Source organism: Nicrophorus vespilloides, unplaced genomic scaffold (assembly GCF_001412225.1).
Source record: "Nicrophorus vespilloides isolate i.1.1-1 unplaced genomic scaffold, Nicve_v1.0, whole genome shotgun sequence".
NCBI classification, from domain to species: Eukaryota; Metazoa; Arthropoda; class Insecta; order Coleoptera; family Silphidae; genus Nicrophorus; species Nicrophorus vespilloides.
The window spans coordinates 63,094-86,425 of record NW_017099184.1 but is presented as its reverse complement, the minus strand read 5'-3'; the positions used below and the strand labels follow the sequence as shown (position 1 = coordinate 86,425).

Here is a 23,332-nt window from a genome sequence, read left to right as displayed (position 1 = left end):
TAATTTTTAGAAAACCAATAATAGTACTGATCTATTTTTACTACTTCTAATTTGAACCATTTACAGATTTGCAATTTTTCGCATATAAATAAAAAAAACTTATGAATGAATACTCTTTGTTATTTTCGAAAAATTGTAAATCTTGTACGGGACAGTCCGAAATGTCAAAGGTTATTTATATATTCTAAAATGATTCTGATCTTTCATTTTTTGGATTGTGCCGTGCATTGTAGATACTTGAGCTGACAAATAATAAACATTTAAAGTAAATATATCTTGTACATAGTATAAAGTAAAAACTTGGAATAGTAACGAAAAAGAAAATAATTGAGCGGACATAAATTATATTTAATAAAAATGACACTAATTATATTAAATAAAAGAATGATTTTCTACTGAATTTATGATTTTGTTACAGTTTCGGATGCTAATTTCCCTTTATTAACATAAAATATCGCTAAAAAAAAATCACGGTGAACCATATTAAGTATACAAAATTATAGCAAGACATTAAATCGAATCATTATGAGTTTTCATCATAATATTGATTTACTTATATATATATTTTTTGTACATATGTTTAAGGTTAAACTGTAATTTATGAATTAACCAAATGTGTCGAGTTAATGTCTTGCTATTTTTGTAGCGGTGGTTCAGAAAAATGAGCGGCCTATAATGATTACTTTGCAAAGGCACTGAAATTTGTTCTTGCAAAATTAATTACTTATATATTGAAAATTTTATTTAACGAGTGAATGTGGTTCACGTAGTCATCATTTCAGAAAATTTTAATCGATTTCTAATGAATTACCAAATCGAAACGTCGATTAGATAATTGGGAGGCGTGGCATGGTTGAGACGGAGGAAAAAATAGTATATATATTATAGTATAAAGAAAAAACCGAACTTTGTGCCTGTCTTGATTGTTAAAATTCAAGATCTTTTTGATACTAATCTAGCGTTCAACGAAGTTCTGCGTGTTTCAAACTATCAATAAAAACAAAATATGTTATGTATATTTAAAGCAAGATATTTTTGGGATGGAAGAAATATATGGTCGATACGGTGTGACGAGCAAAGAAAAAAACCAAATGCATTTACATTCAAAACTTGTTGTGTTCATATGAAATGAAAATATATATACTCGAAACTCACTCGTGTGCTTGTTTTCTTTTTGTAAATCTCTTTATTATCCATTTGTGTATCTGTTTTAAACAAAGTATGCAGCGAGTTGGGCCATTTTGTCCTTTGGCTGTCTACCTCTGCCCCGTCCGCCACGTCCTCTGCCGCCTGCTTTTCCGCCCCTAAAGATTCGACCTTTCGGCCGACTGGCAATAGCTTTGTGCTTGTCCACAAGCTTATTAAACTCAGGTAAGCAGAAGATGCAACCGGACATCTCCATGGCTTGATTCGGAAACTTGGACTTCTCTGCAACATACTTCACAGTAACCAGCTGTGTTCCGCACTCGCAAACTTCATCATCGATCATAATCTTCTGGGCGTCCTCGAATAAATGTATTATAATGTCGCATCTGAAATGGAAGAAGCGCGTTACAAAAAGGAACAAAAAAAATGTAAACTGGCAAAAGTGGAAACACGAGACTATACTTATTGCAACCCAGTTTCCACTTGGGAGAGCTCGAAGGATCTAAAACAAGAACTCCGAATTCGCACTCAATGCAACTGCAAATTCCATTAGCGTTCAAACCGTGTGGACAAGTTGGATGTGTGCACGCGTTACAACCGCTTCCTTTCTTCATATCCCTGAAACAAAATATCTTTTATGTCTTTTTCACTCTGAAACTTTGAAAGCTTCAATAAAACAATTACAAAGAAAAAATCAATGGAGCGAAAATAAAAAAATATTTTTATACAAAAATAATCGTTTTCGCTTATGGTATCATTTCTTTTTATTTTATTCAGTTCCTTGATTAGTCCTGTTTCAAATAGTACGGAATATTGGAGTAACCGATAAACCGTATTATACTGTACTATTTCAATGAATCCCAGTTTGAAAATGATATACAATCAACGTTCTATCCACTCCACACATAAACCAAAATAATATTGTAAGTATTGTAAATATCTCATATACCTAAATGGCGAATTGTTATAACAGTAAGGGCAGAACGGAAAACTCTTCCCTTTGTTCCCCATACTCCAAGATAGTAATTCGAAATCATCCAACGGGCATTTCAATTCCTTGTACAAATTGACCTTGCCATTTTGTGGCAGAGAATACGTTTCGTCGCACTGCGGACAATGCAACCTCTGCGGCTTCGCCTGAATGAACTTCAGATATCTTCTACACTTTCCGCACCTGCAAAGTAAAAATTAAAACGCATTTAAAATCTGGCAAGTGGCGAGGAATACTAGTAAATTGAAATGCAAGCATTAATAATTCAGTTAATGATGCAAAAATTAAAAATAAATAGAAAAATAAATGATAGATAATAGAAGTTTGGGTTTGGGTTACACAATTAACATTTAATTTTACCTGCTGAAAAGGTAATCAGGCCTAGAAAAAGATCAACAAACAAAATTTCAAAATTCGAAATGAAAGTCATTATTGATTATTGTTATGCGCGGATTTTTTTTAGAATAATTACCGTGAAAATGCTCTGCCCGAAGCGCTCAACGGTGAAAAGGAAACTTCGAACAGCTGATCCATGCCATCTATGTTCTTGACGAAATATTGAAATTTCAATTTAAATATATCCACGGTATGCTTTAGAACTGCCTGGAAATCCGCCCTGCCTAAAGCGATGAGATTCAACTGTTCTTCAACCGCTGATCGCATAGTTGGTAGAACCAATTGGGCGTCAATCTAAATGAACAAATGAAAATATGTAATTTAATTGCTTTTATTATCAATATGGTGCTCACCTTTTGATAGCCGTGGACCAAAACAATGCCAAGCGTTGTAGGAACAAGTTTCCTACCACCAGTAACATTCACATAATTCCTTTGACAAATGTTATTTATGTGAACTGGGATTGATGCATCAGTGCCGATTCCGTGCTTCTCCATTAAAGTAATCAATTCAGACTCCGTTAAATAATCCGGTGGACAAGTTTGATGCTCAGTGAGTTTACAATCGGTAATCGCCACATTTTCATTAGTTTTGAAATTAGGAACGATTTCATTTTTACCGAAAGCCTAAAAACAACGATTTTGAGCTGATAAGCAAGGCTTAAAAATGCAATTATAAAACCTGCCAAGTCATGATTTTCGTGTATCCTGGATCTATAAGGCTTTTACCAGTAACCGAGAAGGTTTCTCCATTCACATCGAAAGTGGAAGTTGTACTCATGTATTTGCAATCCTTAGATACAGTACCAATGAAATGTCGAGCGATGTAGTCATATAATTTCCAGGAATCAGCATCCAATTCGTGCCTGCTTGCTAATTTCATTGGTGTAATTGGAGGATGGTCACCAGCGTCGTGTCCGCTTTTAGGCCGATTCATACCGTTCGCTAGAATTTCGGACACCTCCGTTCCCCATTCAGAACTGTTCTGTTGTTGCTTCAATACACTCCTACAAATTAATATAAATAAATAATTATAGATTAATAATAATTTTCAAATTAATTACATGAGATCGAAGTTTTCTGGATATTTAGTAGTTTCTGTACGCGGATAACTTATGTAGCCTTGAATATAGAGCTTTTCTGCAATTTGCATAGCATGGTGAGGACTCATCCCTAATCCCGAACTTGCAACGCGCATTAATTCAACAGTGTTCAAAGCAACTGGACGCACTTTACTCTTCTCCTTACTGATCACGCTTAATACTCTACAATGAATTATAAATAAATATTATCATTCACATTACAATCAATTAGAATATACTTTGCTGTTTTCTCAGATTTGCAAATGTTCAAAAACAAGTTCGCAACTTCCTTATCAAAACTCCTAACTCTTTGCCAATCTAAATTTATATCTTGTCCGTCGGACGTTTTTACGTTCACTTGAACAATCCAGTATGGTTCCGATTTGAACGTTTGTATTTGATCATGTCTTTGCACACAGAAACCCAAAGTTGGAGTTTGACAGGGTCCATATGATATCAAAGATGCATCCAAGTCACCATACTTTCCCTGAAAATACTTGGTTTGATAGCGAGTAAAAGCGCAGCCAATTCGCAAATCCAATTCCTGTCTAGCATCAACGCTTTTTGCCTCATTTTCATTTGGAACTCCTATTGACAAAATAATAAGATTATTTCAATTATGCTTCCAGTTAAATATAATCAAAAAAGGTACCTAAATTATTGAATGCTGCTTTAATATCTTTCTCAGTGATAGCTGAAAACTTAGCCCTATATGTCACATTATTGGAATAGACATTTATAGAATTGGCGACTGCATTCATAACTTCAAAGCAGATGTTTTCTCCTTCCTTGTCACAATCCAACCACAGAACTAAGGTATCACATCCCTTGGCTTCTTGACTCAAAAAGTATGGCATTTTTAGTTTAGGTGTAGCCTCTTTCTTCTCAGTTGGACACATGAAAAGCTCAACCGGATCCACTCTATCCCAATTGTTATACTTTGAATTAAAATCTAAAGACATAACATGTCCACACACTGATGTCATCTTAAACTTTGCTTGGCTACTCTTAAATGTACCAATCCACTCATGCACTGAACAAGATCCATTTAATCCTGAAAGACGATTAACATATTTCATCTCCTTTAGTTATTAGTTACAACAACTTTACTTACCTTTTCTAGATGTATTCTTGTTATTACTTAGAATTTGAGCTAAGGAAGAAGCCAAAGAAGGCTTCTCTGCTACCATAAGAATAGTTCTCATTTTATTTGATTAATTTTTAACCTCAAATTAATGCATACAACCCACGGATTTATTATAAGTTAAGAATGAAATATCGTTAAGAAGCATTAGAACACAATTATAAATAGATTTTTCCGTAATTGGTAAATATACTTTTGAATATATTTGGGTAAGTGTAAAACAAATCACCAGAGATGTTTTTGGTTAAACTTGGTTTAATTCAATCAATCAATAAAATATTAGTAAAATAATTATTTAATCGTTTACTTTAATTGAAACGAATTTATAACACTATTTCACTATACTAATATATTTTATACTTAGTAGTTTTTGTAAGAAATTACATATTATTAGTTGCCTATATTTGACAAACAAGTTTATAAAGAAGTATTTGGAACTACCGTAATATATGTGAATATATGAACTATTTATATTATTGTTAAGATACTACTAATTGTTCGAATTTCGTGTTTTTCTGTCATTAAATATGCATTATCAATGAAATATCGTATAGTCAAATGATTATTAATCTTGAAAATACAATAAAACATATGAACTACATTTTAAATATATGAACTATTGGTATCAATTGGTATGTCAAATATTAACACTGCTTATGCTTACAACTGCTTATCACATGCTGCTTATTTCTGAGTGGTTCTGAGTAAAGCGAGATAATTTTTTTTAATTGATTTTGATAAATCGTAATCGTATTTATTCAAATTGGATTAAGTCGTGTGCATGTTCATGTTTTCTTGTATAATGCGTTCATCAATGACAAGTGTCAATGCAGTCAATGTATTCATTTAGCACTAATAATAATGTTAATTATCATAAATCGTCATAAAAATTATATTAACATTTAGATTGGACCCGTCCTAAATAATAATCGTAATATTTATACGATCTTTCTTACCAGTCTATTTGCATTTCACTGCCATAAAACATTTCTACTCTTTTTTTTTATCAAGTTACTCCCACCATTGATAAAACTACTAATAACATCCTCTCTTTGTCTCCACAATGTGCTTAACAGCCTTCAATTAGTTTGTTTTTGATGAAGTTCTAAATATTTTGATAGATAATTTTCTTTTGCTGTGCATAAGGAATAATTTCATTACACAATCAATGTATCTCATATGCTTATGACACAAATTTTAAATATGTCCAGTTATAATAGGAACTCAGGTAAGCAAAACTAATTCTTTAAACTATTTACTTAACAATGGAAACTTTTTAGAATATGAACCAATTGGGGAGTCGACATACCAATATTTGCGAAATCCTGCTCAGGATAATGCATCTTTCATTATAGTCGGCTTTAAAAAAGACCAACAATGTGCATTGCTATACTATGTTCTTAATGTCTTTCTGGTAGGAATTCCATATGCAATGCTCACATGGTTTCCAGCATACAAGAAGATTGTATACAAAAAAAGCCCACTGATATATGCAGACATTATATTAATTAATGACAATTTTGGCAATTATAAATGGGTTGATGTTATTGTTGAGAGTACAGATTTACCAGATAAGGGTGTTGCAGATTTGAAAATTTTTAATTATCAGTTCAGCAAATACATTTGGCACCTAGAGAAAGGTTGTTTTGTAATTCTAGAAGAATTTATGCCCAAAATGACTTTAGAAGAGATTTTGGAATACTCCCATGGACTTTTAGAAAATGAACAGGCTAAACTGTAAGTTGTATATTTAAATTTAAACAGAATTTTCAGAAATCATAATTTGTTATTACTGTAGATTAAAATTGTATGGATTTAATACAATTGAAGTACAAGTTAAATCCTATTATAGACTATTCATCGAAGAAGTCTTCCATCCATTTTATATATTTCAAGCATTTTCTGTGATCCTATGGTTTTTTGATGATTATATGATATATGCTGGATGTGTTCTTGTTCTTACAATATTTTCAATTGTCACTGCCCTTCTGCAAAATCGCAAGGTATTCATTTAAAATTAACATATCATTTAATTGTATTAATATTTTTTTTTAGCAAAGTTTGGCTCTTCATAATTTGGTTCAAACATCAAACAGCAGCCAAGTGGAAATATTACGGCGCCAATTGATTTCAAATACGCCAACTTCAATTGACAGTAAGAACTTGGTACCTGGTGAACTTTTGGTAATTCCAAGATCGGGCTGCATCATGCCTTGCGACGCTGTTCTATTAACGGGGAATTGCATTGTCAATGAAAGCGTGCTTACTGGTGAGCATATCTTTTAGTAATCCATTGATTACATTAAATATTTGAATATTTTGCAGGGGAATGTGTCCCGGTATTGAAAACACCGCCAAATGCAAGCAGTGATGTTTATAACATTAATACTCATAAAGCGCATACACTATATTCAGGAACTTGTGTTGTGCAAGGCAGATTTTATGGAGAAGAGCATATACTAGCAAGAGTTGTCAAAACCGGATTTGATACTACGAAAGGCTCTTTAGTGAAAAGCATAATGTTTCCAAGTCCCGTGGATTTTAAATTTTACAAGGACAGTCTGAAATTCGTTTTCTGTCTATTCTTCATCGCTTCGTTTGGAATGGTTTACTGCCTGTATGTCTACATACAAAGAAATGTAAAGTATTTTATTAAGATAACTATACATAATGATGATCAGAAAATTTTAGGCCGATTTAAGGGAAGCAATTATAAGAGCTTTAGATATAATCACCATTGTTGTTCCTCCGGCTTTACCTGCTGCCATGACGGTCGGTATTGTTTACAGCCAACATAGGCTTAAGAAGTTAGGCATTTTTTGCATAAGTCCATCAAGAATTAATATTTCTGGTAAATTAAAATTAGCTTGTTTTGATAAGGTAAGTTATTAACGACAAATGGAATAGACTTATACTTAATTGCTTTTAAATCAACATATTTCAGACCGGTACATTAACACACGATGGCTTAGAACTATACTCGATACTTGCGTGTTACAATAAAAGGTTCGACGATGCGACCACCGATGTTCTAATGTTAGACAATAATAGTCCCTTTATACAAGCTATGGCTACTTGCCATTCCTTAACGAGAATCGATGGTAGACTGAACGGAGATCCTTTGGATCTAAACATGTTTGAGAACACAAAATGGGTAATAAATACGTTTTGAAAAATTTTGTAACAATACTTATAATTAACACGATTCTCATATCTTAGGAACTAGAAGAGCCAGGAAACGAGGAAACTAATTATGACATGCTGGCTCCAACAATAGTTAAACCTATTCAAAAGTATATTAGTCATTCGAAGTTGAACAACCTTGGTGGAGACATGGAAGTAAGTTTATTTAAAATTTACTCATATCACTTTATAACATTTCGTTTTAGATACCTTACGAAATTGGTATTATCCGACAATTTCAATTTTCGTCGACATTGCAGAGAATGTCTGTAATTTGTCGTGTACTGGGCTCGCCGAACATGTTGATATTTACTAAAGGCGCTCCCGAGAAAGTAAAAACCATGTGTAAAGAAGAAACCGTACCCCCAGATTTTAACTGCCAATTGGCTCAATTCACCGCACAAGGATTCCGTGTCATAGCAGTGGCGTACAAACAGTTACCGAACAAATTCAAGTGGAAGCAGGCTCAGAAAGTCAACAGGGAAACGATAGAATGCGATCTGAACTTTCTTGGTTTCATCGTCATGCAGAACACTCTGAAACCAGAAACCACACCTGTTATTCAAACACTCCAAGCAGCCAACGTGCGAACCGTGATGATAACTGGGGACAATGTGATGACGGCGATATGCGTTGCTCGGGAATGCGGTATGGTTAAAATTAATGATAATGTGATCCTGCTGCAAGTTCAACAAGGAGAAGGCATTCCCATTATATCGCTAGAACGCATTGGTAATACAAATAGTTCGAATCATGTTATTAGTTTCGATGAAGACGTATGTACGCTTTCACTGTTAGAACTACTTTTGTCAAGACACATAATTTCTGTTTTACATTATAGCATTACCACTTTGCACTGGATGGAGAAGTTTGGAGCACACTGAGAACTCATTATCCTGATATATTGCCTAAACTTCTTTTGCGAACTACAGTCTTTGCAAGATTTCAACCGGACCAGAAAACACAATTGATAAGTGCACTTCAGAGTTTGGATTATATTGTTTCAATGGTCGGCGACGGTGCAAATGATTGTGGAGTAATTATATTATGATATATTGGTTGAAGTAAAAAGTTCTGAGCGTTTTGTCCCATATATCGAGCTTATTCGTGAGACCAGCTGAGTAATCTTCAGTTCCTGGGCAATGGAATAAGTGCCGGTCCAACTCCACGATTTCCATTATTATATCAACATTTTTGATGATTGGCCTGCCATAAATGTCTATATTACCAGAACGTTGGAACAACGCTTTGTTGTTGCATTTTGTATTGGGTCCATAAATAACACTTTTTATTTTTTTGGCCGCCTGCTCCGATTTTTCCCTTGGTCGTAGTGGTACAGAAGAGTGTATCGAATTTTCTCTTTTTTTGTCTCCATTTTGGAATGCTCTAACATACAACTGGATTCACTAAACACAAAACTATCAAATAACTTTTTTTAAAGTTATGTCTCCTTTAAGTCGCAGTTTAGAATGATAAGATGCAACGTATGCATCGTGAGATATGGCTCACTAAAACAATGTAACGTAAAACGCTCAGAACTTTTTACTTCACGTATTATATGTATACATTATTCTAGATGATTATATTAATATGTTTTTTTTTTCAGGCACTAAAAGCAGCGCATATTGGTATTTCCCTGTCTCAAGCTGAAGCCAGTGTTGCAGCTCCATTCACATCTTCTATCGATAATATTTCTTGTTTGATTCATTTGATACTCGAAGGTCGATGTGCTTTAGTTACAAGTTTTGCTGTCTTCAAATATATGGCACTTTATAGTTTAATTCAATTCTTTACTATCATTATTTTATATAAGGTACTAAACAAGTTTACTTTCAGGCAATAATAATAAATATATATTTTTTTAGAACAATTCTATTTTGGGGGATCAACAATTTCTGTTTATAGATTTGATTATAACAACCAGTTTAGCTGTGACAATTGGAAGGCAGGGCCCATCGAATCGCCTTGTTGCCAAAAGGCCAATGGGTTCTCTGATTGCCGGTTCAAATTTGATCCCGTTAGTTTTTCAGATTGTAGCCTGCGCACTGACACAATATCTAGCATTTTATTATTTAACAGTACAAGAATGGTACAAACCCAACCAACAAGAAAAAGACGAGATCGTACTTTGTTGGGAGAACACAGTGCTTTTCACGGTGTCCTGCTACCAATATGTAGTTCTAGCATTGATGTACTCCAAAGGCAAACCATATAGGGAAGTGTTGATTAACAACTTTTGGCTTTTGTTTTGTTCGTTGACGTTAATATCTTTTACGACATACCTGGGGATTTATCCAGCCAAATTTGTGGCAAATTTCTTCGAAATAATTTATCTGCCTTTAAACCAGTCAAGTTTACAGAGAACCTTTAAAGATACGTTAATGTTGTTTCCTTTAGCGCATTTGTGCATTGCTATGTTCATAGAGGTAAGATATTCAATTAGTATTGTTATTATTTACTATTATCTCTTGTTACATTTTTAGTTCGGTATAGCCGAAAGTAAATGGCTAAAGAAAGTCGTCCATTGCATCCAAAGAAAGACCCAACCAAAGAATCATTATAAAAAGTTGGCACAGGAAGCCGATTTCAGCAGTTGGTTCCGTTTTGAAAATGAAACTAGTTACATAAATATCACGATGAACGACGAAAGATGACACGAATTTTATTGTATAATTAATCAAGTCAATATTGTAACCAGTATTTTTATAAATAAATTTACTCAATTTAGCAATTTATGTTTTTCATTTTCAATACTTGTTTTTTTTTCATGACATCACTGATATAAAATGGAAAATCGAAATATAAGTAATTATGTATGTTCAAACGTATTTAACAAAATAGGGTGACCTTTTTTTTGTTGTCACTTTACAATATGCCAAATGGGAATATAAATCCGGAACGTTGAGCAACGCTATTTGCAATTCCAATTATTCTCAATTTCAATGCAATCATTACATTCATATATTTTGTAATATATCTCTATGTAATATGAAATTGTCAGGATTAGTTGGTAATAATGGAATGAAAACAGGAAATGTAAATATGTTTAAATGCATATACATTCATTTCATTCGAATTATTTCAAAATTTATTGTGTACAGCCATTGTCGATATAGCAACAGAAATAGTTACAAACAGACGTTGCATACATATTACATTAATGATTATTTTTTTGTCGAGGACAGGGTGACTATGTAAGTAGAACATTCTGTTCTGTTTATAATAAAATACTGAATGTTTTTTTGCTACAGAAATGGGGTCGTTTCATCTGCTCACCAATTTTAGTCTCAATTATTTTTTTATAATTCAAATGTATATTCTTGGACAGGTAATTATTACAATTTTTCTCAAATACATGAGCAAATTTGATTTTCTCGTAGGATATTTGTACAAACATGACGACTGAAAGCACGCCCAAACTTATAAATACAAGTACTACAACTTTAAGGTTTCGGACTACAACTATAAAATTAAATCAATTTAAATATATCGATATCCATTACAGATTGATTAATTCTGACTCGCAAAACTACAATTTTATTTGGTACGTGAAGCCTAAACGCAAAGTGCAATGCAAGAATGTGCAAAGATGCAACATTATGGCGTGGGAGGGTGCACGGAAATTGCAAAAGTTCCTTAGCAATTATAAAGTGGACACCGCAAATCCTCACATAGTAATAGATAATGAAATGGTAATATTCGTGTTACTATTTATAATATTAAAAACATACGCTTATTATTATTGCAGATGATGTCCGGTGTGGAATATACTTTAAATTTAACTATATATAATGGGTCGTATCTAAGTAATAAAGAATTTATTTTACCAATGAATGAAACCGAGACTGAAAATACGAATGTAGAACAATCTATACAATCCAAAATATTCGGTATTATAAGACTGGTAGGCTTAAACGAAACGTTTGCAGATGCAGAATATTCGATAAGGGCAGAAGTAGTACTATGCGCAACTGAAGATTTAATAGAATATTCCGTAATAAGACCTCAACTATACCAAACACGTGTATTATTTTATACGATTGTAGATTCAATGGGAATTGCTGGATAAGTCTGGAAATTCGTTAAAAAAAATATTATTCACTGGGAATACTTTAAGGCTCGAAGCATACACGTTTCAAGCACCTGGAGAGTACATAATAAATTGTACTTTAGTGTCAAATAATAATTTATTAAATGTAAGCATTCCAGTTAAAGGATTGATACTAATATAAAAAAAAAAACATGAATTCCAGGCTAACCACATTGTTCGTGTATTGAGTCAAGGGTTAATGCTCAAGTTGAACACAAAAAGTTTACTAATTGGCACTGACGAGTCCATAAAACTCATTGCATTTGTAAACGACCTGGATCACAAAAAGCCTACATTTAACGTAATTCAAGTTATGATTACAATTCATTTTAAAACGTTTCTTTTCATTCCAGTTAGAATGGTTTTGCAATTATAACGACGAGCCATGCAATTATTTCGAAGTAAACACTGCAGTTATGGAACTTGACGATGGTTTTTTAGAACCCGGAAGGTATATTTCAAATAATTCTAATATAGAAGAACCTTTTAATTACTTATCGTAGATACGATTTAACTATTCATGTTTCTAATGAAAATTCGGAGAAAAATGAGACTTGTCGAGTTATAATTTCTGACGATGTAAATAGAACGTTGGAGCTTAACGAAATTAAGGATATAATAAATCCTACAGAAGTCCTTGAAATTGTTGCGAAAATTTCTAAGTTAATAACTGGTTGCTTAGTAAGCTGGGAATCTCTAACAGAAGATACATATGAATCACTAGATTTGGAGGCAATGGTCAGTATTTGATTGTGGCGAAAAGAAAATTAAAACAAATAATTGAATTGTATTATTTTTATAAGCCCGACTTCGAAGGTGTGATAAATGTGACAGTCAAAGATGACGCATTTCTTGATGAATTGGTTGAATTTAGCAACGATACAATCGATAAAGAATATTCATTAATTATTCCTCCAAAAACAGGTTTGCAACGTTCTTTTTTCGATCTTTCATTCTTGTATATAATCATAATATTTCTTTAAATGTTCAGACAGTTGGGAGGGTTTGAAAGAAAACGCAAGCTATTTGTTTAGATTAAATGTTAGTTGTCCTACTTCGATCGCCAATGAGTTTGATTTGGTTCAAGCTGAATTCGAGATAACCACTGATTGGCTTCCTAAGGTGAAATCTTTTACTGTTCAACCAGATACCGGTGAAGCCTTGAAAACAATGTTCAAGTTTTCAGCTAAAACCGAACAACCTAATTTATTTTTGTCATTCGGATACCATCTAAACAATTTCAGTTATTATTTCCATACTGTTGGAGGCGTCGATGCTGAAACGTTTTTACCATTTTCAGGTAAATATTGACGCACAAATATATATTTTTAATAATCAACATGAAATATATATTGCATTAATTTGTAGAAACTGGAATACATAGTATTTTAAAAGCATGCAATTCTCGTAAAACTTGTTCCGTGATAGATGGACCTATAATTCAAGTAAGGAAACCGGATATCATTGCGGAAGCAGACCTGACGTAATAAAACATTATTAATATAATAATTTTAATCATTAACATATTCATGTAATTTAAAGCAAATTTAAATCAGGTTTCTCACAATCTTTATCTGACGGCGATTACAAAGATGCTTTCATATCGGCTACAAATTACTTGACAACAATTAAATCTTTTGACAATGACTTATTGGTTAAGGATATAGAGTCATTTACCACGGATTCGATAGATGCGGAAATTAATTTGCTCATTGAGAAAGAAAATCTGGAGAAGTCGATTGGAAATACGCTAATTAAAGAAGTAAAAGATTTCTCCAGAATCGTCAAATTACCTGAAAACGTATTGCTTAGCCTTGTTAAGTTGCGTGGTAAACTGGCCGACGAAATGCACGCTAAAATCGTGACTGACTATGAATCGTACAACCTGAGATTATCAAGCAATTCGATCACGAAAGACATAGACTTTGAAAATTTTAAAGAATACTTGGAAGTGTCCGAGTTAGTTATAACAAATTCCAAAGATAATTCGATTATATCCAATGAGAAAAATAATCTATTGAATAATATTGAAAAGTTTTCGGCTCAACTTTGTGCCTTTGTATATAAAGGACAAAAGATCAATATTGGTGAGACTGAATGCAAATTATTATTTAATTATAAAAAAAATATATTTTAGAATTAAAAACATTTACTTTTATAATGGAAAAGCTGACCAGGAATTACTTTAAAAACTACGTAGCCGTTCCGAAAGAGAACAATGTTTCCAAAAACTTCATGAGGATAACTTTCAACCAGAACTGGTTCTCAGAAGTATACGGTCAGAAGTTTTGTGTAGGAAAAGGTATATTTAATGATTATTTAAATAAAAAAGGAATCGTGTATCTGGTTAACATTTACAATTACATTGGAAACGTCCCTCTACAGAATGCAGTTATTATGTTGAGCTCGCAACCGAAACAAATTGTATGTTGTTAATCAAATTGTTTTAATAATCGAAAATTTAATATAATAATTTTCCAGTGTTCCGTTTATACAAATCACATGTGGGAAAACTGTAGTCATATCCACTTTAATGGAAAAGAGCATTTTTGCGATTGCCGCAATCTTGGTTATTACAGGCAAGGAAAAAGTAATTGCATCTCTTTTATAATATAAATGTTTATTTGTATCAGATTAAAAACAATAGAGGATAAAAATGATGAAATTGTTGAAGCGAGATCAACCTTGAGACACGAATTTGACATCCGGACGACGGCAAAATCGCCAGAGCTAATACTTAAAGCTGTTTCTGCTTTAGATAATGGTGAGATAACTGAAAATGGCTTTGATTTATTATTTAAGACTATTAATGTTATTCATAGGCGACAAAATATCGTTGGCCGTGATTGCGACATCCGTTTTCGGAATGGTAATCCTGGCGATCTTCGGTGTCATTTACAACAGGGTTAAAAGGAAGCGAACCGTGGAAACCGTAGATGTCTTGCAGTTTCCCAGATATGCGGATGTATATCGTGAGGATATTTTAGATTCAAATTTTAATTGATCTGTTTTAATTATTAAATGTGAAACGTTAATATACAATTATTTCAATATATTTCCCACTCCACTCCTGGGCGTTAGAATCTGTAATTTTGTTTTTTTTTTCTTAAGCATACGCTTTCGAAGTATTTACTTTAAATTGGTTTACCTTAAAGGAGCAGCAGAGATTCTCGTCAATTGTCATTAAGGCTGCAGCGTTATCAAATTCGCCGCAATAATTCGGAGCCGAGAATATTGTTATGAGTTTGCGATTGCCGAAAAACTCGTAGCCATCTTCTACGACTTGATGGCCTCTGCACATGAGATCAAAATCGTGCTTCTTTAAGAAATTCTCGAGTACGTCGATTCCGAACAGGTAAGAGACACCACGATCGTTCTCAGCCCACCCATTCACCGATTTCGTAGGATCGGACCAGAGAAGATCGCAAGCCAAGCCGTTCAAAGGATCCGGTAAAGGTCTTTTGATCTGATTTATTTGTGCCAAGTGTTTTAGATCTGGACTTAAACCACCGTGACAACAGAAAACTTTGTCATCGATTACGGCGGCGAATGGTAAACAATCAAAAACGTCTGTGAATGTTTTGAAGAGCTTTGTGCCGTATCTTCTTTTACCTTCAAAATAAACTTCATTATATAAAGTCTCTTCTAACAAAATCAGTGCGTGTACATTCGTCGTAGAAACCGTAGATTTTGCATATGGCTCCGCACTCATGGTTGCCTCGCAGAAGGAAAAAGTTCTCTGGATACTTGACTTTGTAGGCAAACAGCAGAGAAATAGTTTCCAGCGAGTTTTTACCTCTGTCCACGTAATCGCCTAAGAACAGATAGTTAACGTGTGGGGGATAGCCGCCGCCCTCGAATATTTTTAACAGGTCGTGAAATTGGCCGTGGATATCGCCTGAAATCTCCTACATATTATTAAAACAGTTTGATGATTTACCAAGCACTACTGACCGGCTATTACGATCGGTGTCTCCAATTCAAGCAAATTAGGCTGGGACATAAGGATTTCCCGCACTTTCAGACACAATAATCTCATATCATTTTCATCCAGTTTCACTTTCTTGTTTGTTCCTTTCACTAAAAAAAATATTTAAAAAATATCATAAATGAACTACGTTCCTATACAAACCCACCTTGCAACAGTTGATTTATCAAATTATCTACATTTAATGACATTTTCGCATCAAAAAAGGATTTTTAACTATCACTAAATATACACACTCGAAGTAAATTCGTAAATGATTCTAGGCCATCAAACAATATTAAAATACGTAGTAATCTTATCGCCTTTGTATGATTGAAACGATAAGTTATCGAACGATTTTATTTAATTTTTCTTTTGATAATAGTTATACCAATTGCGCCTGCTTACAACTGCTTAAATGTTGCAAAAGTATGTAAAATACAATATATACAAATAAATATATATTAAAAACATTTTCGATATTGTCGGGATGTTGATACAGTCAGGATTATGGTTGTCGGGATTTCGATACAGTCGGGATTTCGAACGTCGGGATTTCGATACAGTCGGGATTTCAAACGTCGGGAATTTGATTGACGTTATTTCGGTTGTTGGGCTTGCGATTGCCTCCGCGGTTAACCCGAACCACGGAAAATTCAGTCCCGAATAATCCCAAGGTGTTTCCCAAGGGAATGCGATTCGTTTCGATGAGATTTGTCCACTCAGCATCTGATGATGATAACCTGTATTTATTCATATATAAAAAGGTATTATAATTAAGTAGGTGATTGATTTGATTTTTAGATTTTTCTTTATTGTATAAAAATTTGGTGCCTCCGGCTATTTACAGTGTATGTCATCCTGTCGTGTCCCAGGGATGGAATTCTGGACACAGCGGAATATCGTTTGGTGTAGTCGTTGTGGAGTCTCAGTTGTTGGGAATTAAATAATTCAATTGGTTTAAAGCAAGTTTATTACAATTGGTACTCTTCGGGTCCTTTCCAAGACAATGTAGTTTAATCGACAGATTGACTAAGATTAATTCGAAATACTTATTCTACTTACAAAGCTAATTCTTATTAATTGGGAGTTGTGATCGGGAGTAGGGCTTGATTATATTGATGACTAAGCGTTCCCACGGGAATCGGCCTTGGTGGTTTTGTTTATATGAATAAGATGATCGATTACGATTGTACATGTAACGATCTTTATGTGTTTGTAATAAGGACTTGAATTCGGTATAAATGTATAGGAGTATCGATGGTTATGTTTACGCTTGGTCCCCTTTGTTTATATTAAAGTGTATCGAACTGGAATCACGGTATAGATTCCTTTATACTTATGTTTATATAATAATGCGACTAAGAGACGCCTTGGATGTCTCTAGTTCGTTAATACACTATACTAATAATAACAATTACAATAATAATGGTTGGACACAACAATCCATTCTTGGCCAAGGCCGTACAAGATCGTTTCCTTTTTCAAAATAAAAAAATATATATCAAGGTTTTGTTGTATGTTAGTTGAATTAGTAAGTTTTGGGGAAAATTTGGTAAAATTCAGTATTGAAAAAAACCCTCTTCGATTAAGTAGGTCATTGCTCCCGTCGGTATGTATTTCTAATGGTTGTACACAACAACCTCGCATAGTACGGTTTCCGCCAATATCTTAGACTATTTGAAACTAATCGAGGAAAAAAATAAACCGCACAAAAATAGACTTGATTGTATAAAGGGAAAAGATCATTTATGTATAAACAAAATGTGTGTTAATTCTTCATTTTATTTTGCCAATTATCAATTTAATTTGTTTTGAAATTTTCTTTTGTAAGATTTTATTTCACTAAATATAAATAAATATAAATTTAAATGTGTATCAAGCGATAGAATTTTAATTTCCAAAGAAATTGCTTTATTTTAGTACATTTTCTCTCTATTATGTATTTGCATTTTCAGTGCAAGTACTTCTTCTTCTTCTTCGAAAAATGTATTTCTAAAGCAAGAACTTTGCCTCCTTTATCAGCATTCTGACGCCGCTAAGCATCGCTTTTATTGCAAAATCAAGTATTTGATGAGAATAAACGTAAATCAATGTGAATTATTTTCTTTAACGAAGAAATATTTTTTGTAGGATTGGCTAACCTGATTCGCACAGGTGGCGCTGCTTTAGTAGCCACGTAAGATTGACAGCTCACAGTGACAAGTAATTAATGCCTTTTATTTAGAAAATATAATTTTCAATAGTTCTTTAATATGTACTAACGTTTAATCAAGGGATATAATTTATTAACGTCGAGGTAAGCATTGTTTGAAATTATCACACTTCAATATTATTATGTTGTAGAGAAAATATGTATTTATTCTTAATATTATTTATTTTAACAAAGTTCAAAGGTTTCCTTTTTAATTTGTATTTAATAATTGACTGGTTTAATTGCATATGAAACATTTAATTACATTTTTACTAGTTGAGAATACTGGTCTTGTGTTAAGCTATTTTTTGGATGTGTAAATAAATGCAGTAGTCTTGGCTGAATATAGGGGTGGTTTATCAATAATTGATGATACATATTTGAGGGTTTTATTAAGTGATTAACCTTGACATCATTATACTGCACATGTCTGTGTATTAAGTATTAATAAAATAACAATATTCAATACGTACAAGTAGCATAATTTGAATCAGTTTCGAAGATTGAGTGCTTAAAGAAGGAGCCAACATGATAACACATCTAGTTTACTAGTATGTATTGAAATTTAGATCATTCATTGTTAAGCTTATTTCTAATAAGATAAGATAATATTTTTTATTTAGAAATACATCATAGTATGATTCCTACTAAAATGTAGTCCATTAAAATTAAAGTTTTATCAATTTTTATAATTTGTTTTTATTAAATATCACCATATGGTATATATTCAATTTTCAAACATTTCTTAATAATAAATACTAATTCTCAACTGTAATAATCAATTGTTTAAATATGTTTTTAAATTTTAGGCCAATGTCAAGTTTTATTAGTGATATAATAAGATTTTTTATGTTTCAAAATAAAAGCAAACTGTTGATCTCATTATATTAGTGTAATAACATTAAAATTGGCAGAAAGACCTATGCTGAATACACGTTTTATTTTTATATAAATATTATTATTATAATTCAAATAAATTCAACAAGATATTTGATAGTAATATTAGAATAAGAATATTCATAATATTGTTGATATACATGTCTTTTATAGTATTACAGTGTGGTGTCATATACATATGATTGTAGTGATTAAGGTATTGGATTTCTATTAATGTGTTTATTTGCTTTTAGCGAGTCCATAATGTCTCAGTCAAACATGATGAATCAGAATAATATGCCGAACGGGATGCCTCCCCACATGAATGGAATCGATTCGTCGCATTCTTCCCGAGATTCGTCGCCAACCGTGAGGTACCCGTACATGACGCAAGGTCCAATGGCACCTCACAGGCCTATACCGGCGAACCAATTGCCGCCGACGTCGAAGACGATAAACCAGCTGAGTCAAAACTATTCGAATCTGCAAATAAACAATCAATTGACGCCGCGGACGAGTCCGAAAATGTTTAGTACATCAACGCCCAATGAGCAAGTAAAGGATAACCAGTCGCAGCCGGCCATTGACCGGAACAAGAGTCAGCAGAGTCAAGGCGGCGTCTTATCCCCAATTGGATTTAATCACTCGGCGACGAGTCACTTTTCGAATGTCGCACTGAACGGAAACTCTGTTTCTAATTTGGGGCAGACTAGTCAAAGGTTCAATGTGCCATCGAACTTCGGCGGGACTCAGCTTCCACACCAAAATTCTTTGCCGAGCAACGCGGTAGCGCCGCCTCCACGACCCCCCTTGCAACAGACCTTATCGCAACCACGACTCATGGCATACAACAACGGACCTGTTCCAACTTCAACATCCAGTCCTCAGCACGCGGTACCGCAAAATCACATGACTCAAAGACCATTGATGAATCAACCAAATAGGATGCCTAATTTCAACCTACAACCATCGGTTCCAGTGCAGTCTCCGGCGACGAGAATGCCTACCCAGATGAGGATGCCAAATAGTATGCAACAGTATCCAAATATGCATCAGCAACAACATCACCAGCAGCAGCAACAGAGATATCCTACTCCTCAGCAGTATACTAACCAATTACAAGCGAGTGATCAACTTCCGAACGTGACTTCGAATTCAGTGCACCAGAATTCCACTCCAGCGCAAGATATTCCCATTCGGGCGAATCTACACTCAAACCGATATCCGACTCAACCTCAATATAACCAGAGCCATCAGCAGCAACAATATACACAGCAGACCATTCCCCTTCAACAACAACAACAGCAGAAATTGCAGCAAAATTTTTACCAGCAATCGTCGCAGAACGTTGTTCAATCTGGGTTTAACAAGTTGTGGGGTGTTGAAAATTTCGATCTGTTGCAGACACCAAACATTTTGCCTAAAACGAAAGTGGAAGTTCCAAGAATAACTTTGGGAAACGAGCTGCTGGATCATGCTAACTGTAAGCCAGATATTTTTCGCTGCACGATGACGAAAATACCGGAGAATAATTCGTTGCTGCAAAAGTCGCGTCTACCATTGGGAGTTTTGATTCATCCTTTCAAAGATTTAAATCACTTGCCTGTAATCCAATGCAATACGATAGTTCGCTGCAGATCGTGTAGGACTTATATTAATCCATATGTATATTTCATAGATAGTAAGAAGTGGAAATGTAACTTGTGCTATAGAATCAACGAATTGCCTGAGGAATTTCAATACGATCCTGTGACAAAAACGTACGGCGATCCATCGAGGCGGCCCGAGGTGAAGACGAGCACGATAGAATACATTGCACCCTCTGAATACATGCTGAGGCCTCCGCAGGCCGCTATCTATTTATTTTTGCTGGATATTTCGAGAGCAGCTATCGAGAGTGGGTATCTGCATACCGTCTGTTCGGTGTTGCAGTCCGAGCTGAACAATCTACCAGGAGATACGCGAACTCAAGTTGGTTTTATTGCATACGACACAGCGTTGCACTTTTTCTCTTTTGCTGACGGCTTGAGTCAACCGCACGAGATGACAGTCCTGGATATTGATGACGTGTTTCTACCATGCCCCGATAATTTGTTGGTGAATTTACAAGACTGCATGGAATTAGTAACTGACTTGCTCGCCCAATTACCAAATAGATATAATAATTCGTTTGAGACAGGATCTGCCCTCGGAGCAGCACTTCAGGCCTCCTATAAAATGATGGCTAGTACCGGAGGCAGAGTCACCGTTTTCCAAGCGACTTTGCCGACAATAGGACCTGGGGCTTTGATCTCCAGAGAGGATCCTAGCCAAAGAGCAGGGTCAGATGTACAGCACCTGAATCCCGCCAATGATTTCTACAAGCGATTGGCGTTAGAATGCAGCGGCCAGCAGATTGCTGTCGATATATTCTTCGCCAATTCTCAGTACGTGGATATTGCTACAATTTCAGGAATCTGCAAATTCAGTGGAGGTTGCATGTATCATTTTCCATTATTCAAGGCGAGTCGGCAGTCGCAAAACGAGTCGTTTGAAAAATGTTTGAGGAGATATTTGACTAGAAAAATTGGTTTTGAAGCAGTGATGCGAATACGTTGCTCCAGAGGTTTGACTATACATACTTTTCATGGTAATTTCTTTGTGCGATCAACTGATTTACTCTCATTACCTAACATAAATCCGGATGCTGGCTTCGGTATGCAGGTGTCAATTGAGGAGAGTCTGTCAGACGTGAAGAGTATATGCTTTCAGGCAGCTCTACTGTACACCTCCAGTAAAGGTGAAAGGAGGATTCGCGTACATACAATGTGCTTGCCCGTGGTAAATAACTTGACGGAAATTATAAATTCTGCAGATCAGCAATGTATAATTGGTTTGTTGAGCAAAATGGCTGTAGATAGATCGGTGCAGTCAAATCTATCGGATGCGAGAGAAGCGTTCATAAATGTGGCTATCGACATATTGACCAGTTACAAAGCATCGCAGAATATGGGCGCGACCAGTGGTCTTATGGTCCCAAATTGCTTGAGGTTATTGCCTCTTTATATTTCTGCGCTGTTGAAGAGCATTGCATTCAGGTCTGGAGTGTCTACACGCTTGGATGATAGAGTGAAAGCCATGTGCGACATGAAGACTAGTCCGCTTCCCAATCTTATCCAACAAATTTACCCAGATCTGTACCCGGTCCATAATTTACATGATCAGAATGTAATTGAAAATGAAGATAAGGAACTAGTTCCGATGCCTCCAATCCTGCAACTGTCGGCGAGGAACATCGATTCGAATGGGGCTTACCTGATGGACATGGGCACCCATATGGTTATTATTGTGTGCTCCGCAGTCTCGTCCATGTTCCTTAACCACGTACTTGGCGTATCCGACTACAATTCCATAAGTGATGAAATGTACGAGCTCCCATCGCTCGACAATGAGCACAATCAACGACTACATTTGTTAATAAACTATTTGAACGACGAGAAACCGATGAACGCGACGCTGCAAATAATGCGCGATAGCAGTCCGAACAGAAACATGTTCTTTGAAAAATTACTAGAAGACAGAATAGAGACTGCCCTTTCGTACCACGAGTTCTTGCAACATCTGAAAACCCAAGTGAAGTAGGACTATGATGAATAGATTCGATAATGAAAATATTATTGCTCAATATTCTCGTTATATATTCTCTTATACGTTATTTATAGCATTTACTTAGATGCAATAATTATTTGCAATAATATTTTTATTTATCGCATGAGTGTGTATAGAAGAAAGAAAAACTTTATTATATTATTCATTGGAGAGAATTTCTTTGCCATACCCAGTGAAAAAAAAAATGAATATTATATAATCTTTTTTTTTTTTTCATTGAAATATTTACATTGAATTGTAAATATGTTATTAATAATATTATTACTACCATTGTTTGTTTATATGATCAGAAAAGGAAAACATCAATAATTATTGTATTTTTGAAATATGTGTAGAAACATTATAAGTCATTAATCAGAATTTATTTCATCTTGTTTCTTCTCCTTTGGTTAGGTATTATATATATTTATATAAAAATATTATTTAAGTATTTATCCAATTTTTCGTCTGTTTTAATTAGAAATATATGTATATTATCCTTTGTGTTTTCATTTTCAAATTTTAATCACCTTCCAACAAATAAATCAATTTTTAGTATATTTGATTATTTATATACCCAAACATCAGTCGAATTGAATCAATATATTGATATAAATATGAAAAAAAACACACACAC

The 23,332-nt window shown here is 34.2% G+C and overlaps 5 protein-coding genes across 8 annotated transcripts; 3 read left to right on the top strand and 2 right to left on the bottom strand.

Moving 5' to 3' along the window:
* Window positions 1-450: 450 nt before the first annotated feature.
* Window positions 451-5,781, bottom strand: LOC108564160 (DNA topoisomerase 3-beta-1). Of its 3 annotated transcripts, XM_017923099.1 has the most exons (12): window positions 5,715-5,781; window positions 4,729-4,797; window positions 4,267-4,668; window positions 3,854-4,202; window positions 3,597-3,797; window positions 3,215-3,539; window positions 2,887-3,159; window positions 2,610-2,827; window positions 2,498-2,518; window positions 2,096-2,320; window positions 1,609-1,764; window positions 451-1,532 (listed from the first exon to the last, which is right to left on the bottom strand). In XM_017923099.1, exons 3-12 carry the CDS (start codon window positions 4,598-4,600, stop codon window positions 1,211-1,213), a joined length of 2,424 nt encoding a protein of 807 aa, XP_017778588.1. In that variant the 5' UTR covers window positions 4,601-4,668; window positions 4,729-4,797; window positions 5,715-5,781; the 3' UTR covers window positions 451-1,210. The 3 variants fall into 3 exon arrangements, with proteins under 3 accessions (XP_017778588.1, XP_017778585.1, XP_017778586.1); XM_017923096.1 differs by lacking the exon at window positions 5,715-5,781 and having other exon boundaries at window positions 4,729-4,955; XM_017923097.1 differs by lacking the exons at window positions 2,498-2,518; window positions 5,715-5,781 and having other exon boundaries at window positions 4,729-4,955.
* Window positions 5,782-5,851: 70 nt separating this feature from the next.
* Window positions 5,852-10,654, top strand: LOC108564157 (probable cation-transporting ATPase 13A3). The gene is made up of 13 exons (XM_017923093.1): window positions 5,852-5,986; window positions 6,039-6,495; window positions 6,557-6,761; window positions 6,814-7,027; window positions 7,084-7,397; window positions 7,450-7,638; window positions 7,703-7,912; window positions 7,978-8,097; window positions 8,148-8,717; window positions 8,783-8,977; window positions 9,548-9,754; window positions 9,807-10,367; window positions 10,425-10,654. Exons 1-13 carry the CDS (start codon window positions 5,938-5,940, stop codon window positions 10,593-10,595), a joined length of 3,462 nt encoding a protein of 1,153 aa, XP_017778582.1. The 5' UTR covers window positions 5,852-5,937; the 3' UTR covers window positions 10,596-10,654.
* Window positions 10,655-11,046: 392 nt separating this feature from the next.
* Window positions 11,047-15,035, top strand: LOC108564143. Its single transcript, XM_017923080.1, has 17 exons — window positions 11,047-11,135; window positions 11,193-11,269; window positions 11,322-11,389; window positions 11,447-11,633; window positions 11,690-11,935; window positions 11,988-12,137; window positions 12,195-12,332; window positions 12,385-12,482; window positions 12,535-12,769; window positions 12,835-12,955; window positions 13,023-13,331; window positions 13,400-13,514; window positions 13,574-14,118; window positions 14,169-14,455; window positions 14,513-14,610; window positions 14,665-14,795; window positions 14,854-15,035. The coding sequence occupies exons 2-17, from the start codon at window positions 11,195-11,197 to the stop codon at window positions 15,033-15,035; spliced, it is 2,985 nt and encodes a 994-aa protein (XP_017778569.1). The 5' UTR covers window positions 11,047-11,135; window positions 11,193-11,194.
* Window positions 14,860-16,257, bottom strand: LOC108564161 (serine/threonine-protein phosphatase PP1-gamma catalytic subunit B-like). The gene is made up of 5 exons (XM_017923100.1): window positions 16,168-16,257; window positions 15,986-16,111; window positions 15,699-15,929; window positions 15,180-15,643; window positions 14,860-15,115 (listed from the first exon to the last, which is right to left on the bottom strand). The coding sequence occupies exons 1-5, from the start codon at window positions 16,208-16,210 to the stop codon at window positions 15,074-15,076; spliced, it is 906 nt and encodes a 301-aa protein (XP_017778589.1). The 5' UTR covers window positions 16,211-16,257; the 3' UTR covers window positions 14,860-15,073.
* A 1,899-nt stretch (window positions 16,258-18,156) lies between these two features.
* LOC108564159 (protein transport protein Sec24A) lies at window positions 18,157-22,885 on the top strand. 2 transcript variants are annotated; one of them, XM_017923094.1, is made up of 2 exons: window positions 18,157-18,297; window positions 19,323-22,885. In XM_017923094.1, the coding sequence occupies exon 2, from the start codon at window positions 19,333-19,335 to the stop codon at window positions 22,687-22,689; it is 3,357 nt and encodes a 1,118-aa protein (XP_017778583.1). In that variant the 5' UTR covers window positions 18,157-18,297; window positions 19,323-19,332; the 3' UTR covers window positions 22,690-22,885. The 2 variants fall into 2 exon arrangements, with proteins under 2 accessions (XP_017778583.1, XP_017778584.1); XM_017923095.1 differs by having other exon boundaries at window positions 18,162-18,203.
* The last annotated feature ends 447 nt before the right edge of the window (window positions 22,886-23,332 follow it).

Bases quoted from the DNA above. Each gene is read 5' to 3' on its own strand.
- LOC108564161 (XM_017923100.1), bottom strand. From the start codon at position 16,210: ATGTCATTAAATGTAGATAATTTGATAAATCAACTGTTGCAAG. The intron at 16,112-16,167 runs GTGGGTTTGTAT...TATTTTTTTTAG, and splicing joins GATAAATCAACTGTTGCAAG to TGAAAGGAACAAACAAGAAA. The intron at 15,644-15,698 runs GTACACGCACTG...TTTATTTTGAAG, and splicing joins CTACGGTTTCTACGACGAAT to GTAAAAGAAGATACGGCACA.
- LOC108564157 (XM_017923093.1), top strand. From the start codon at position 5,938: ATGCTTATGACACAAATTTTAAATATGTCCAGTTATAATAGGAACTCA. The intron at 5,987-6,038 runs GTAAGCAAAACT...GAAACTTTTTAG, and splicing joins CAGTTATAATAGGAACTCAG to AATATGAACCAATTGGGGAG. The intron at 7,028-7,083 runs GTGAGCATATCT...AATATTTTGCAG, and splicing joins CAATGAAAGCGTGCTTACTG to GGGAATGTGTCCCGGTATTG.
- LOC108564159 (XM_017923094.1), top strand. From the start codon at position 19,333: ATGTCTCAGTCAAACATGATGAATCAGAATAATATGCCGAACGGGATG.
- LOC108564160 (XM_017923096.1), bottom strand. From the start codon at position 4,819: ATGAGAACTATTCTTATGGTAGCAGAGAAGCCTTCTTTGGCTTCTTCC. The intron at 4,203-4,266 runs GTACCTTTTTTG...TTTTGTCAATAG, and splicing joins AGCAGCATTCAATAATTTAG to GAGTTCCAAATGAAAATGAG. The intron at 3,160-3,214 runs GTTTTATAATTG...CGTTGTTTTTAG, and splicing joins CGAAAATCATGACTTGGCAG to GCTTTCGGTAAAAATGAAAT.
- LOC108564143 (XM_017923080.1), top strand. From the start codon at position 11,195: ATGGGGTCGTTTCATCTGCTCACCAATTTTAGTCTCAATTATTTTTTT. The intron at 12,483-12,534 runs GTATATTTCAAA...TACTTATCGTAG, and splicing joins GGTTTTTTAGAACCCGGAAG to ATACGATTTAACTATTCATG. The intron at 12,956-13,022 runs GTTTGCAACGTT...TTAAATGTTCAG, and splicing joins AATTATTCCTCCAAAAACAG to ACAGTTGGGAGGGTTTGAAA.